This window comes from Lynx rufus, unplaced genomic scaffold (genome assembly GCF_022079265.1).
Source record: "Lynx rufus isolate CCGP_SWC_20201006 ecotype Redwood Valley unplaced genomic scaffold, mLynRuf1.p SCAF_12, whole genome shotgun sequence".
In the NCBI taxonomy this organism is placed as follows: domain Eukaryota; kingdom Metazoa; phylum Chordata; class Mammalia; order Carnivora; family Felidae; genus Lynx; species Lynx rufus.
Window position 1 is genome coordinate 10,102,417 of NW_025814826.1, and position 15,671 is coordinate 10,118,087.

A 15,671-nucleotide genomic window follows, 5' to 3' on the forward strand; every position below is an offset into this window, starting at 1 on the left:
TAAGGACTCACTGATACTTGAAAATCAGCTTGCTGCTTTCAAAGTGATTTAGTCTCTCGTCTTCTAATTATTTCCTCTACACCATTTATAATTGATCATGCGTCGTAATTATGCAAATCCAGTGATTAAAAAATCAGTCTAGAACTTCTTAAAATAAGTCTTCAAGGATAGTATGGACCCATGATTTTCTGCTACCGGGAAATGTAGCGTGTCCTCTCTCCTCTACAGCCCGCCCCCAACCTCCTAATTGGAGATTTTATGGGCTAGCTTTCGTCAGAAATTTAAATTTCAGCGCACGCCGTTTCAGTCCCATTCCATTAAGTCACTTTAATCAAAGAGAAAAGTGGCATGGTTTGCGGCTCTAGGCCTCCGACAGTACTTTCCTTAAAAGGGGCCCCGGAGGTCTTACCATCCTCTCCGTGGTCACTGAGAGAGAAAGGGATTTGATTTAAAAAGTAATTGAGGTGGCTTTTGTCCCACAGACCCTGATAATTCACCCCCCAGCAGAAATAACAAAAGATGCCAGCCGTCCCCATGACAGAACCAGGGTCAGCCTTAGGAAGCCTGGATCTGTTAGGACCCGTTCTCAGCTCCTAGGGACAGACCCCTGACCAGTTTTCTACACAAGTCTGGGAAACGCGGAGATCAGCAGTCCTGGCCAGAGTGGCAATCCCACAAAGCCAGCAGGGACCCCGGCTACCTACCCCCCCCCCCCACCCCCGCCCACCGTCTTCTGCTCTGCTCTCCCTGGTGTCTGATTTCCAAGCTGAGACTCCAGCCTCCACCTGTTTCTAGGCAGAAAGAGCGCAAGGGAGAGGGGGAGCCGGCCCAAAGCACCCCCACAACCAGTTTGCTTACAGACCTCCTCCCCCTCCCCCATCTGCATAGAATGTCAGAGAGTCAGAAGCATAGCCACTTGGCTGGGCAAATTGCCATCGCACACAGTATTAGGGTCCTGTTACCAAATAAGAGGGAGAATGATGATCGGGTTAGCATCTAGCAGCCCCCGCTTCGAGCCCTGGTCGCTTCCTGCCATCGCAGGCAAGAGACCTTGATGGAGAGTCTGTGGAGAGATGGAGAGACTGTGAGAGCTGGAGAGATGGAGAGACTGTGAGGGGAGAGTCCTTCCACCGAGCTGTGTACGTCAGGACGCAGCTATGCAGAAGTTTTTCTCTGTTCTCCTCTTCCCTCCGCCTTACTAAATTGCAAGTCCTAAACCTCACGTGCTACCGTCAGAAAAACGAGAGAACGTACAACGTGAACGCGGGAGAAAGAAAAGCTAAACGTCAGAATCCTCTTCCTAACAAATGTTCTCTCCTAGGTTCCAGAATCTCAGCTTTTACCAGGACAGAGGTTTCAAACCAAAGGTACGTCTTCATAGCAACACGGCTTCGTTTCTTCACTGTTGCAGGCTCTGTAAGGTAGTCAGCTTGAGTGTTTTTCTTTGTTTTTGTTGTAGAAAAACACACGCGACATAAAAGTTATCACGGTGGCCATTTTTTTTAAATGTTTTTTTTTTTTAACATTTTTTGTTTATTTTTGAGACAGAGACAGAGCATGGACGGGGGAGGGGCAGAGAGAGAGGGAGACACAGAATCGGAAGCAGGCTCCAGGCTCTGAGCCGTCAGCCCAGAGCCCGACGTGGGGCTCGAACTCACGGACCGCGAGATCGTGACCTGAGCTGAAGTCGGCTGCTCAACCGACTGAGCCACCCAGGCGCCCCTCACGGTGGCCATTTTTTTTTAATTTTTTTTAAGTTTATTTATTTTTGAGACAGAGAGAGACAGAGCACGAACGGGGGAGGGGCAGAGAGAGAGGGAGACACAGAATCGGAAGCAGGCTCCAGGCTCTGAGCCATCAGCCCAGAGCCCGACGCGGGGCTCGAACTCACGGACTGCGAGATCATGACCTGAGTGAAGTCGGCCGCTCAACCGACTGAGCCACCCAGGCGCCCCTCACGGTGGCCATTTTTAAGCACACAGTTTAGTGGAAATAAGTACGTTCGCGTTATTGTGAGGCCGTCACCACCATCCGTGTCCAGAACTTCTTCGTCTCCCCAAACTGAAACTCTGTCCAGGTTACACACTAGCTCCCTTCCCCTACTCCCCTCTGCCCCCGACAGCCCCCATTCTACTTTCTGTCCCTCTGAATCTGACTACTCTAGGTACCCCAAATAAATGGGATCGTAAAGTGTTTGTCCTTTCGTGTCTGACTTCGTTCACTTCTCATGACGTCTTCAGGGTTCATCCATGCTGTAGCTTGTGTCAGAATTTTCTTCCATTAAAAAAAGCGTTTCATTTTGAGGGAGAGAGTGGGGGAGGGGGAGGAGGGCCAGAGAGAGAGAGGGGAGGAGAGAGGGAATCCCAAGCAGGCCCCACACTGTCAGCACAGAACCCGACGCGGGGCTCAAACTCAAGAACCTTGAGATCGTGACCTGAGCTGAAATCAAGAGTCAGACACAACCACCTGAGCCACGCGGGCGCCCCAGAATTGTCCTCCGTTTTAAGGCTGAGTAATATTCTGTGGTACGCACTCACCGCATTTTGTTTATCCATTCGTTTGTCACTGAACGTTTGGATTGTTTCCTCCTTTTAGTTTTTGCGCGTCATGCCGCCATGAACGCGGCTGAATAATCTCTTAAGTACAGAGTTGGAATTAAATATAGTCGCGGGCCTGTACGATCGGCGATGACCGATAATGTATCCGGTGCGTATAATACGTTGCTTACCGTAGAGCACGTGGGCTGTGCGTCCCCCTGGGCAGGACTCCTTTGTGCCTGACAGGGACTCACTAGAACGTTTCCACTGATTCATTCTTGAATGTCTTCCTTCCCGGTCTTCGGTTTTAGATCCAGAGGAGCAAGGAGACATTGTGGTAGCCTTGTACCCCTACGATGGCATCCATCCAGACGACCTGTCGTTCAAGAAAGGAGAGAAGATGAAAGTCCTGGAGGAGTGAGTACGCCCTCGCACGCTGTGCCTGCTGTCCCTGGGGCCACCGAGGCCCGACCCCTCATTTGGCTTCCCGCCTCCTTGCTCGCCAGCAGGGCCTTGGGAATGGAAGGAGGAAGGCCACAGGAGCTTTCCTCTCATGTGTGGCTGTGAACACTCTCCAGGCGTCCCTTTGAATCCAGACGCTGGTTTCTTTCTTTATCCATCTGTGTCACCTTAACAACTTTGGGTCTGCGTGGAACTGGCACGTTATTCTAATGCCATGTTTGTTTCGTGATGTTGCCCAAATCCAGACTGGGCTTATGGGTCCAGCTTGGTTTGAGTTCTAAGGACACTGTTGAAGCAGCGTTTTGGAAACGCCCCTGCTCGGCAGTTGTAGCCCTCGTGGGAAGACACTTAGGCATCATCATGTCCTTGACCTCTCTGTGCTGACTCACAGACCCGTGACTCAGACCCCAGGGGCTCGGAACTGAGGATACGGATTTCCTAGGTATTTCCCGCTGATCTGGCGTACGTTGTCCCCTTGGCCCACCAACCACGTTGGAGGAGGGAGACCCCGTAGTAAGTACAAGGGGCTAAGTGGTTACGAGCAGCTGTCACTTACTGGTTGCAATCCCGGCTCTGCCTCGTGACGACTGTGTGATCTCTTGGTTTCTTCACTTACGAAATGGGAATGGCGGTACCTCGGTCTTGGGGGTGATGTGAGAATTAACGTGCGTGTAAATACGGCACGGGCGTCCCACAGGCAGCAGCGCGGTGTCACTGTGGTTGTCGTTCACGTCTTCTGGGCATGGAGCCCGACTGCGTGCGGGAATTGGAAGCCGATCATAGTTGAGGCTCGTGGGGACCCATCCGTTCTGCCGCCTTCCCTGGCCCCAGCCTCCTCCTTGCCTCCGTGTGAAGGCCAAGAACATGGGGACGAGGCTGCCTGCTTGGAATCATTTATTTTATGGTTTTCCTTTCCTTTTTTTTTTTTTTTTAAATGTTTATTTATTTTTGAGAGAGACAGAGTGCAAACAGGGGAGGGGCAGAGAGAGAGGGAGACACAGAGTCCGAAGCAGTCTCCAGGCTCCGAGCTGTCGGCACAGAGCCCAGTGCGGGGCTGGAACCCACGTACTGTGGGATCGTGACCTGAGCCGAAGTCGGATGCTTAACCCACTGAGCCACCCAGGTGCCCTGAATATATATATTTTTGAGAGAGAATATATATCTTATTTTGAGAGAGAAAAGGAGGAGGTGGAGGGGCAGAGAAAGGGAAAGAGACAGAATCTCGAGCAGGCTCCACACTGCCAGCGCGGAGCCCGACGTGGGGCTCGAACCCACGCACGGCAAGATCATGACCTGAGTCGAACAAAGTCAGACGCTCAACGAACTGAGCCACCCGGGCGCCCCTATTTTATGGTTTTCTATTTCTTTCCACGGCATCTGTCTATGGAAATTAGCGTTTCCATATTTTAACAAAGGAGTTTATAACCTAGGAACTATGGTTCATTAGTCCCTTGACTCCCCCTCTGTAAGGGTCCTAAAGCATTTCTTAGATGTCCCGGGTGAAAGCCGCAAATGTTGCTTCTGCCCGATGGGAGCCATTTCTACCAACTCTTGTTTGCACAGCACTGAGCACGGTGACCCAGTTGCGAGACTGTTTGCCCCTGCCTTCATCTCTAAACATATTTGTATTTCAGCAAAATGAGTGAATTTCCCACTGGATTCTGGGATTCCAGGGATCATCTCTCCCTCGCCCCCCAAAACAAACACCTTAAGACAAGTGCAGTTCTTGACTCATTGGACACGAACACTTCTCGATGTGTTTCCATTCCAGACATGGAGAATGGTGGAAAGCTAAATCCCTTTCAACGAAGAGAGAAGGTTTCATCCCCAGCAACTACGTAGCCAAAGTCAACACCTTGGAAACGGAAGAGTGAGTCCTTTACACGTTGTCATCTTGGGTGATTTGTTTGTTACATTGGCCGTCATGTTTATTCCTTATCTTTTTCTTTTTCTTTTTTTAAGTTTTTAACTTTATTTTGAGAGAGAGAGCATGTGCAGGAGGGGCAGAGAGAGAGAGAGGGAGAGAGAGGGAATTCCAAGCAGGCTCCCCATGGTCAGTGCAAGGAGCCCGATGCGGGGCTTGAACTCACAAACTCGCGAGACCGTGACCTGAGCTGAAATCGAGAGTCAGACGCTTAACCGACTGAGCCACCCAGCCCCCCCCCCCCCCCCCCGATTGGTTATCTTTTTCCTTCCCTGGAGCATAATACTCATGAAATGTCACAATGTCTTCTCAGGTGGTTTTTCAAGGACATAACCAGGAAAGACGCCGAAAGGCAGCTTCTTGCGCCCGGGAACAGTGCTGGGGCTTTTCTTATCAGAGAAAGTGAAACGTTAAAAGGTAGGAAGCGGTTTAAATCCTCCGATAAATCACTACTGAACAGATCACTCTTAGAAACTAGTCTGGAATTCTTTTTTTTTTTTAAAGAAAGATATATGACGTTCTGGTAGTGAAAGTTTTATAGTTTGGTAACAAATGACTCAAATGATTAGTTTTACTACAAAAAGTAACATAGGAAGCAGCCCAATTATGGCCATTTCTTACCACACTTTATGTTTGCTGGGCCTCTTACGTTATTATTTAGAGTAAATCTTGAAGTCTTCAGAGAAAGATAATCAAAGTAACTTTTCAATTCAGCGAAATCATAAAAACCTATTGCGAGGAAGGAAAAGGGCATGTTGGTAGGTTTCATAGCAAACAAAATACTAGCCTCATGTGTCAAGCGGACTTGTTTATAGGACTTTAAAAATTATGCACTCTATCCATACTTAATTTACATTTTGCATATTTTATGGCAAAATGCGTACTATAGTGTTGCATAAGGCAGATCTTCTAAAATATAAGCATGATCTTTACTTGTGTTTTTCCCTCACAGGAAGCTTCTCTCTTTCTGTCAGAGATTATGACCCTGTGCATGGTGATGTTATTAAGCACTACAAAATTAGAAGTCTGGACAATGGGGGTTATTACATCTCTCCACGAATCACTTTCCCTTGTATCAGTGACATGATTAAGCATTACCAAAGTAAGTAAAAGCCGACGGTCAGACAAGGCAAAACAGATGATTATGAGATGCAGGGTTTCAGACACTTTTTTACACTAAAATTCTTCTACATCGTACATCTCTTGGAAGAAGTTGGAGGATCATACTCTATAATTGATTCTAAATTCATCTATAATTAAATCCGCATTTAAAGTCAGATTTGATCCTAGTGAATAATCATCCTGGCCCTTCCCACCTAGTCCATGCCGTTTCACAGTTAATGTCCCAGAATGGTGAAGAGCAAAATGAATATTTTTTTCCACGTAGTGCATATTTTTACAACACATCTTTAAATATTTGGAATCGGAATGCAGATTCACAGATACGTGTCTTTGTAGACACGTGTGTATATGTGGTAAAGGTAATAAGGTAATGCGCATGCTGGGTGAAGGAAAACAAAGGACAGTGACAAGAAAATATTTAGAAGTGGCAAGTCAGTGGTCCTCTGTCTCCAGTGCCGGTTCTCAGCCCTGTTAAGCCAAACCCATGGGCAGCCTCCGAGTTCATTCCCTGTGTGATTGAAGTCGGTTGTGGTGGGCGGCCGTGGGTACTGTTTATTTCTGCAAGCCACTCTGACGCAACATACACTGGAGGTTTGCAAACCGTACTAATCGATAAAGTCAAGGCGCGTGTCAAATGGTCTCTCATGTAAGAATTTCAAAAGTCATGAGGACACAAAAGATACCCGCACGACATTTTAGGTCCGTAGACTACGTCAGTCCGAAAGCGATCGCGCTAGCAGTCGAAATTTCTTCTTAGATGTCGGTGAAATACAAAGTGGGACGTTGCATAACCTCTTTGAATTTGTGTTCTTTCAAATCAGAGCAGTCAGATGGCTTGTGCAGAAGACTGGAGAAGGCGTGTATTAGTCCCAAACCGCAGAAGCCATGGGACAAAGACGCCTGGGAGATCCCACGGGAGTCCATCAAGTTGGTGAAAAGGCTCGGTGCCGGGCAGTTCGGGGAAGTCTGGATGGGTGAGTTGCGCCTCTGGGGGAAGCGACCAGGGAAATAAGGGCCCAAGCTAATTTTGACGCGTTTTCTCAGCCAAACACTAAACCGCGCCGGAAGCATCCTTGCTTTTGTTTGGCTCTGCCCACCTGGCAACAAGAACTGGCCTGCAAATCTGTTTCGACTCTCTTCCTTGTAATTCTCTCTCTTCTTTTTTAAAAAATGTTTAAAATATATTTTTAAATTTTAGTTGAATTACGGTTGACAGTCAACATTATATTCGTTTCTGGTGCACGAAAATAAGCGATTCAGCAATTCTCTGTGTTCTGCTCTGCCCACCATGAGAAGTTTAGTCAACCACCTGTTGCCATACGACATTATTACAATATTCATAACTGGAGGTTTGTACCTCCTACTCCCTTTTGTCTATTTCACTCCCACCCACCCCCACCTCAGTAACTCTCTTTTAGAATAAATGTTTAAGGGCACTTGGGTGGCTCAGTCGGTTAGGTGTCCGACTTCGGCTCAGGTCATGATCCCGCAGTTCACGAGTTCGAGCCCCGCATCAGGCCCTGTGCTGATGGCTCAGAGCCTGGAGCCTGCTTCGGATGCTGTGTCTGCCTCTCTCTCTGCCCCTCCCCCGCTAGTGCTCTGTCTCTCAAAACTAAACATTGACAAAAATTTTGGAATGAACCTTCGTAAGGAAGAGGGCAGTGGGTCATTCTCCTGATTGTTCTACTTGTTCGTGATTCTCTCATGACTGGATTCTCAGGACACATGTCTTAAGTGCAGGACAGGAAAAATTACCTTCAGGGTTAGGATCATCCTTACTAGTGGCCGTAATAGGACACATCACACTTACTTCAGTTTCTCACCAAGGAAGTTTCTAAAGATGTTCAAAGCACCACCATTAATGAATCATTCCTTACCGTTAACTCCTGCCTTCTCAGGCTGACAAGAAGTACACCAAAATTATAGCAGTGGCTTCTCCAGGGGATTTTTCCCCCACCCCCGTCTGTCTTTTCTAAAGTTTTTACATTGAATGTGAATTGCTTTCTCTTTTGTGATAGAATTTTTAAGACCTTTTTTTTAAAAAAGTTCATGTTCCCCTCAAGGTTCTAACTGAAAATGCAGTTACTCTTGTTAAGGATAACATGTGAGGTCACACACATCTTATTGGGTCACTTTTTCTGTGCCAGCTTTCTGTGAGTGAAAGCAGCTATGATTTCTAGAGAGAACAAGGGGTAGCAGCTTTTAATACTGTGCAGTCCCAGCCGGGCAGAAACTAGAGACTCTTTCAGCCTGCTGTAGCTATATAGACATTTCACTTGCCCACCCAGGGGTCTGTGAGAGGGAGAGGTTTCTCCTCTAAAATCTTGGCCCCTGGGATCAGAGTATTGCCTACGAAATCCTGCTGGTGCTGCTTTAGTTGAAGCATGTTTTAAATATGGCAGACGTTGCAACTTCGTGGATGGAACTGGAGGGTATTATGCTGCGTGAAATTAGAGAAAGACAAATACCATATGACTTCACTCATATGAGGACTTTAAGACACAGAATAGATGAACGTAAGGGAAGGGAAGCGAAAATGATATAAAAACAGGGAGGGGGACAAAACGGAAGAGACTCTTAAATATGGAGAACAAGCAGAGGGTTACAGGAGGGGTTGTGGAGGGGGGGGATGGGCTAAATGGGTAAGGGGCATTAAGGAATCTACTCCTGAAACCATTGTTGCACTGTATGCTAACTAATTTGGATGTAAATTAAAATCAAAAATAAATTTTAAAAAGTGAAAAACAATTAATAAATATAGTAGACACTGACCCAGCATATGATGAATTCTTACTGCACTGGAAGTCTGTGAACATACTATGGAATTCGGGTAAATTATAATTCTCCACCTTGGTTGTCATATTTCAGAACCAGTCAGTAGTTCATATTGGACATGCCATTTCCATCCCAGTCATCAGATTCCTGGGTGTGAGTGTTGGCTGCAGATGTGGCCTCTTCTTACTCCTACTCTGTGGCTCAAGTCATAATATCAAATTCCCCCTTTCTCTTCTGCTCTTCTCTTTTTTATGGAGGTAAAAATCTATGTAACATAAAATCAATCATCTTAAAGTGAACAATGTTCAGTGACATTTACTACATTCACATCGATGTGCAACCACCTCCTCTATCGAGTTCCAAAATATTTTCACCACCCTAAAAGGAAGCGCTGTACCCATTAGTAGTCAATCCCCATTTCTCCTGCCCCCAGACACTTGCGACCACCATTCTACTCTGTCTCTATGAATCTGACTAGTCTAGGTACCTCACGGGAGTGGAATTGTACAATATTTGCCCTTCTGTGACTGGCTTCCATCACTTAACATAATGTCCTCAAGGTTCAGCCACATTATAGCATTTGTCAGAATTTTATCCTTTTTATGGGTGAATAATAATCCCTCTTTTTAAAAAAAAATTTTTTTTAATGTTTGTTTTTGAGAGAGAGAGACACACACACAGCACGAGCAGGGGAGGGGCAGAGAGAGGAAGACAATGAATCTGAAGCAGGTCCCGGGCTCTGAGCTGTGAGCACAGGGCCTGACCCGGGGCTCAAACTCACCAATTGTGTGATCGTGACCTGAGCTGACGTCGAGCACTTAACTGACTAAGCTACCCAATCACCCCAGTATTCTCCCTTTTTTGAAAGTCTGTTTTATTTTGAGAAAGAGTATGTGCTTGTGTGCGGGCGGAGGAGGGGCAGAAAGAGAGGGAGACAGAGAATCCCAAGCTGACAGGGCAGAGCGCGACACATGGGGCTTGATTTCACGAACAGTGAGATTGTGACCTGAGCCAAAATCGAGAGTCGGACGCTTAACCGACTGAGCCACCCAGGCGCCCAATTCTATTGTATGGATATAGCACGATTTGTTTATCTGTGTATCTGTTGATGGATATTCGGGTTGTTTCTACATTTTGGCTATTGTGAATAATGCTGCTATGAACATTCATGTACAGATTGTATAGACCAATGGTCTCATTTCTCTTGGGTACATACATTCTTTTAGGAGTGAAACTGCTGGGCCATGTGGCAATTCTGTTACTAACTTTTTAAGGAATCATCGAACTGTTATCTGCTCATTAAAAAAAAAAAAAAAGCCACCTACTTTATTCCCCTGAGGTATTTGTATTTATTTCTTAATAGGCACAGAATAGGGGCAGGAATAGTACAAGAAACATTGCAAACTCTTCACCTGAGTTTACTAGTTAGTAGTTTGCTATGTTTGCTTGATCTTGATACACACACATATACATACACGTTTTATTTTCGTTGTTGTTGTTGAACCACTTGTGAGTGAGTTGCAGATATGATGACTTTGCACTCCTAAATACTAAAACATGTGTCTCCTGAGAGCAGGGCTGTGATCTGACATGATACGTTGGCCACGTTCAGGAAATCTAACGCTGATGCATATGATTATCCCATAGAGTCCAAGATTTCTCTAGCTGGTCCCAGTAATGGCCTTGAGCTCCCTAGGATTATATATTTGCATTTAGTTGACATGTCTTCGCTATCCTTTGATCTGGAACAGTCCCTTGGCCCTTCATCCGTTTTGACACTGACATTTTATAGAACTTGGGTCATTTGTTTTGTAGACTGTCCCTCATTTGGATGGTTTCGTGATTTGGCTCCCATGATGCCTTCGTGCGTAAATAGTATCCAAGTACTAAGCGACGCTGTGTCCTCAGGGCATCTACCAGGAGGCACAGGATATTAGTTGATTCCATCATTGCTGATGGTCTGTTTGGTTTTGATGAAGTGCACCAGATATCTCCATTGTAAATATTAGTTTTCAATTCCCTTTCGTAATTAATGAGTAATCTGTGAGGAGATTAAGATCATGTAAATATCTTCTGCTCCAAAAGAGCTTTCCCCAAATGGTTCCAGCATTATCTTCTCATTTTCAATTCTCTTCCGTCTCAGAAGCCATAGCTTCTCTAAAAGGAAGCTGTCCCTGCCCTCCTCCACACTCTCGCAAATATGACTTCTCCAACCCTGCTGGCTCCCTAGGGACGCAGGGACCGGCCTTCTCCCCCTGGCCATCTGAACGCTCTTTCCTCCCTGTATTTACTATGACTCTGAATGGGCAGGAGATGATTGAAGCGAGCACAAGGAGGCAGAAGGACGGAGGAGAGGAAGGAATGTCCGAGTGACATGGTGTCCACTGGCCCCCCCGGGCACGTGTTCCATTATCTCTCGTACTCATTACAATAAGTCTGCGAGATCGGAATTATTGTCGCCATTGGATAAGCAAGGACTCTAGACTCAGATAAGCAACTTGCCCAAAGTCATTCAATGTAGCGAAGAAGCCAGGTACTCTGGCATCCCAGAGGCCTGGACTCGCTTGCTAATGAGCTATTTAGAAATTAATTTGATCTCCTCGGTTTCGTCATCAGTAAAATGGGCAAACAACTATCTTCTCAGTTGCTGAAATGAAGCACGAGATTATATACCTGACATGTTTCCTATAGTATATGGTTCTGTGCCCTCTACTTTTCTTATCTGTATTTGACTATGGCCACGGGAAGCTATGTTTTAGTGGATTTTCCCTCACTTTCAATCAGAAATTCAAACTATAAATAATCCAGTTCGACTTTCCCGTGAATATTTTTTGGCAAAGGAATTGCATACTTGAGGGGAAAAGCAGAGGGAGCTTAAGCAGGATGTACTCATCTGCTCTGAAACAGTAACCCCGTGTGTGAAGGGACAGTATGGCATTTGGTTCCGACCTCCTTGTGTTCAGCTGTGAAGCCAAGAGGAAGGGATCAAACTACAAGCCATTTGCCCCCAAGAGATAAGAGTGAGATCTGGTAGTCTGGGAAGCTATCACTTGGAGGGGAAGACCTTATGATAGTCCTCTTGTATCTTCTTAAAAACTGTCTTGAGAGTTGGGGCGCCTGGGTGGCTCAGTCGGGTAAAGCGGCCGACTTCAGCTCAGGTCACGATGTCGCGGTCTGTGGGTTCGAGCCCCGTGTGGGGCTGTGTGCCGACAGCCTGGAGCCTGCTTCCGATTCTGTGTCTCCCTCTCTCTCTCTGCCCCTCCCCTGCTCACGCTCTGCCTCTGTCTCTCTCAAAAATAAAATAATGTTTCAGTAGAACGGTAACCACTGCGCCAGCTTTGCGGTGGTGGCGATCACAAGTGCCATTTGAAATTGACAAGGGGCTGTGCTAGTGGGAAGTCAGGGGCGAGGTAGCAGCGGAAGGGGGGGGCGCACCCGGCCGAGTAGACCTGCTCACGGCCCAGTGTTGCCCTGAGCGGCCCAAAGCTATGCTGAAATTGTCACCTGGAGCTCAGGCACATTGGTCCTTCTGAGATGCGGAAAACCTCTGCTGCACTGCAATTCTAGATACACTAAAGCTTCCTGCCCATTTCTCACCCTTCCCTGTTCATGGGCGTCCACTGGCCACGTGCTAAATATTCACACTGACTTTAGAGAACATATTCTAGCATGTGCCCAGGTGGTGGGAGAAACTGAAGTTTAGAAGAGAGGAGAGTGGGGCATTGAAAAATACAAAGTGTTACTTTTGACTTAAACTCTTTGAAAGGGGGGTAAAAGCCTTGTGAAAAATTCATCGTTTAAATAGAGTTGCTGATAATTTTATGTGTGTGGCAAAATGCACACACATAAAATTTACCATCGTAACTATTTTTAAGTATACAGTTCAGTACTGTTACAGACGTTAACATTCTACAACCAATTCCTAAATCTTTTTTAAAAAAATTTTAAAAATGTTTTGTTTACTTTTGAGAGACCGAGAGACAGAGCGTGAGCAGGGAAGGGGCAGAGAGAAAGAGAGGGAGACACAGAATCCGAAGCAGGCTCCGGGCTCTGAGCTGTGCACAGAGGGAGATCAAGCTCAAACCGCGAGATCACGACCTGGGCCAAAGTTGGTCGCTTAGCTGACTGAGCCAGGCGCCCCGTTGTTCCTAGGTGTGTGTGTGTGTGTGTGTGTGTGTGTGTGTGTGTGTGTGTGTGTTTTAAGTTTATTCATTTATTATTTCTGAGAGAGAGAGCATGAGCAGGGGAGGGGCAGAGAGAGAGGGAGACACAGAATCCGGAGCAGGCTCCGGGCTCCGAGCTGTCAGCACGGAGCCCGACGCGGGGCTCAAACTCAGGAACTGTGAGATGAGGACCTGAGCTGAAGTTGGATGTTTAACCAGCTGAGCCACCCAGGTGCCCCTGTTCCTGGATTTCTTAATTAAAGTTTTTATTTTGAGGGACACCTGGGTGACTCATTCAGTTGAGCTTCTAACTCTTGATTTTTGACTCCGGTCATGATCTCACAGTTCATGGGTTCGAGCCCTGCTGGCAGCACAGAGCCTGCTTGGGATTCTCTCCCGCTCTCTCTCTGCCCCTCCTCTGCTCATGTGTGTTCTCTCTCTCAAAATAAATAAACATTAAAAAAACTTTAGATTTTGCGATGATTATAGATTCACCTGCAGCTGTAAGAAATAATACACAAATTAAAACATATCTGTGCAAACACTTCTAGATGAATGTTTGTAAGAGCATTATTCATAGTAGCTAAAGGCCATAAACAACCCACATGTCCATCCATGCAATGGATACACAAAATGTGCTGTTTCTGTCCAATAGGATATTATTCAGCAATAAAAAGGAATAAAGCAGCTGACACATGCGATCCATGTGGGTGACCCTTGGAAACACTGTTAAATGACAGAAGCCAGACACAAAGGACCACGTGTTAAGTGATCCCATTTGTGTGAAATGTTGTGGATAGGCAAATCTATCGCTCCGAGTAGATGAGTGGCCGCCTTAGTGGCAGGGCCAGGAGGGTGGGGACGTGACTGTCAATGGCTATGGGGTTTCTTTTGGGGGTGATGAAAACGTCCCAGTATTTGATTGTGCTGCTGGGCCCACAATTCTGAATATATAAAAACCAATGAATTGTATGCTTTAAACAGGTGAATGGTATGGCATATGAATTCTCTTTCAATATTCGTGTGTGTGTGTGTGTGTGTGTGTATATACACATATACATATATATACATATATATATACACACACATACACACACACACACAGGTACTATACATAAATAGTACAAAGAGATCCCATGTAACCTTGACCTAGTTTCCCCCAGTGGTAACATCTTGCAAAACTACAGTATGATATCCTTGCCAGGATATTGACGTTGATAGTTGTTTTTTAATCATGCTTTTCTCCTCTAGTCTTGTATTAAAGGAAGGAAGGGAAGAGGAAGGGGGTGGGGAAGGAAGGGAAAGAAAGAAGGGAAAAAAAGAGAAAAGAGCAAAATAGAAATTTTGATCTGGGATCTTTTGCAGATACGGTTCTATGAATTTGGCTGTCAAGGGAGTACTTCCTTTGCTATTGAAATAACGTCCATGTGCTGAATGCATTTAGCAGAGGAATACTGGGAATCAGACCAAAAGAATAAATGATTGGTGACACTATGTTATGGATCAGAGGTCAAAGGATGCCCCCCCCCTCCTGGGTGTATCTGTGTCTCCTTCCATCTGTCCAAGGGTTGGTATAAAAATCAAGGTCTGCAATTTAGAGCTGCCTGAGTTTAGTTTCTTATTTCTCTTTTGGGATTTTGGATCTCAAGAGATGAGCCGACTAGTTTTTCTCATTGATAGCAAAAGTAGAACAAATTAAAAATTGTATCACTGGCAACCAAATAAAATCATATTTTTGTGACATTCATAGACTACCAGTCACATTTTACGGTCCAGATTTTTCTGGTCTGCAACGCACGAACAAATACTAGGAAGTGACCTGCTTTAGGGGAAGAGAGGGTGGGGCTAAAAGAAAGGAGTTTCTCCCTCAAGCTGTTTCCTCTCGTTCGTGTGATCCTCTTGACATCTGGCTTGGTGACACGTTTTCCCCCGTGGATTGTTGGATTCCAGGGGAACTGACTGCTCGGTGAAGCCAAAGATGATGTTTCCTGTTGCCACTTGATCTGCGAAGAGACTTTGTAGAAGAAAGGGAACTTGTTTTCCATTGAATGTTGCCTGATACATTTTGAGCCAGTTGCATTGAAATTTAGTCACCAGCCAACACCAACCACACGCCTCTCTTGTGAAAACCAGCTTCCATTTTGCGGTACTTAGGAGCTTTTTAGCAAATTAGTCACACCCGGAAGTGGAGCTGTCTCAAAGTGTCACACGAGCTTTCTTTAACTGTGCCAAAATGGCACTCTTCAAGAAATTCTTCGCTTTCAAGTGATTTTTTTTTTTAAACGTTCATTTATTTATTTTGAGAAAGAGAGGGGGCACGCATGCGAGTTGGGGAGGGGCAGCGAGCGACAGAGCGAGAGAATCCCGGGCAGGCTCCACACCTGCCAGCACAGAGCTTCGCACGGGGCTCGATCTCCTGAATCATGAGATCGTGACCTGAGCCAAAATCAAGAGTCACATGCTCAACAGACTGAGCCACCCAGGCGCCCCCTCAAATGATTTTTTTTTTTTTAAAAATCATCGTCTATCTGTAATGCCGACCCAAATCTCCATGACTAGGTTAATTGAACCCTATGGGAGAATATCTCGGCAAAGTACAGTCTGATCCTTAGTGCCGAATACAAATCATGCCTTTAGGGCAAGTCGGAGACCTGCCCTCTTGTTTAAATACCACCGCCCCCAGACACC

At 46.0% G+C, this 15,671-nt stretch overlaps 1 protein-coding gene across 2 annotated transcripts in view; it reads left to right on the forward strand.

Annotated features, from left to right (window-relative positions):
* LYN (LYN proto-oncogene, Src family tyrosine kinase) overlaps window positions 1–15,671 on the forward strand; it is a 127,112-nt gene that overhangs the window by 60,771 nt on the left and 50,670 nt on the right. For both annotated transcript variants that reach the window (XM_047073943.1, XM_047073944.1), the window contains exons 3-8: window positions 1,322–1,367; window positions 2,849–2,954; window positions 4,771–4,869; window positions 5,237–5,340; window positions 5,876–6,025; window positions 6,867–7,019. In XM_047073943.1, coding sequence (XP_046929899.1) covers window positions 1,322–1,367; window positions 2,849–2,954; window positions 4,771–4,869; window positions 5,237–5,340; window positions 5,876–6,025; window positions 6,867–7,019 — 658 coding nt within the window. The remainder of the gene's footprint in view (window positions 1–1,321; window positions 1,368–2,848; window positions 2,955–4,770; window positions 4,870–5,236; window positions 5,341–5,875; window positions 6,026–6,866; window positions 7,020–15,671) is intronic.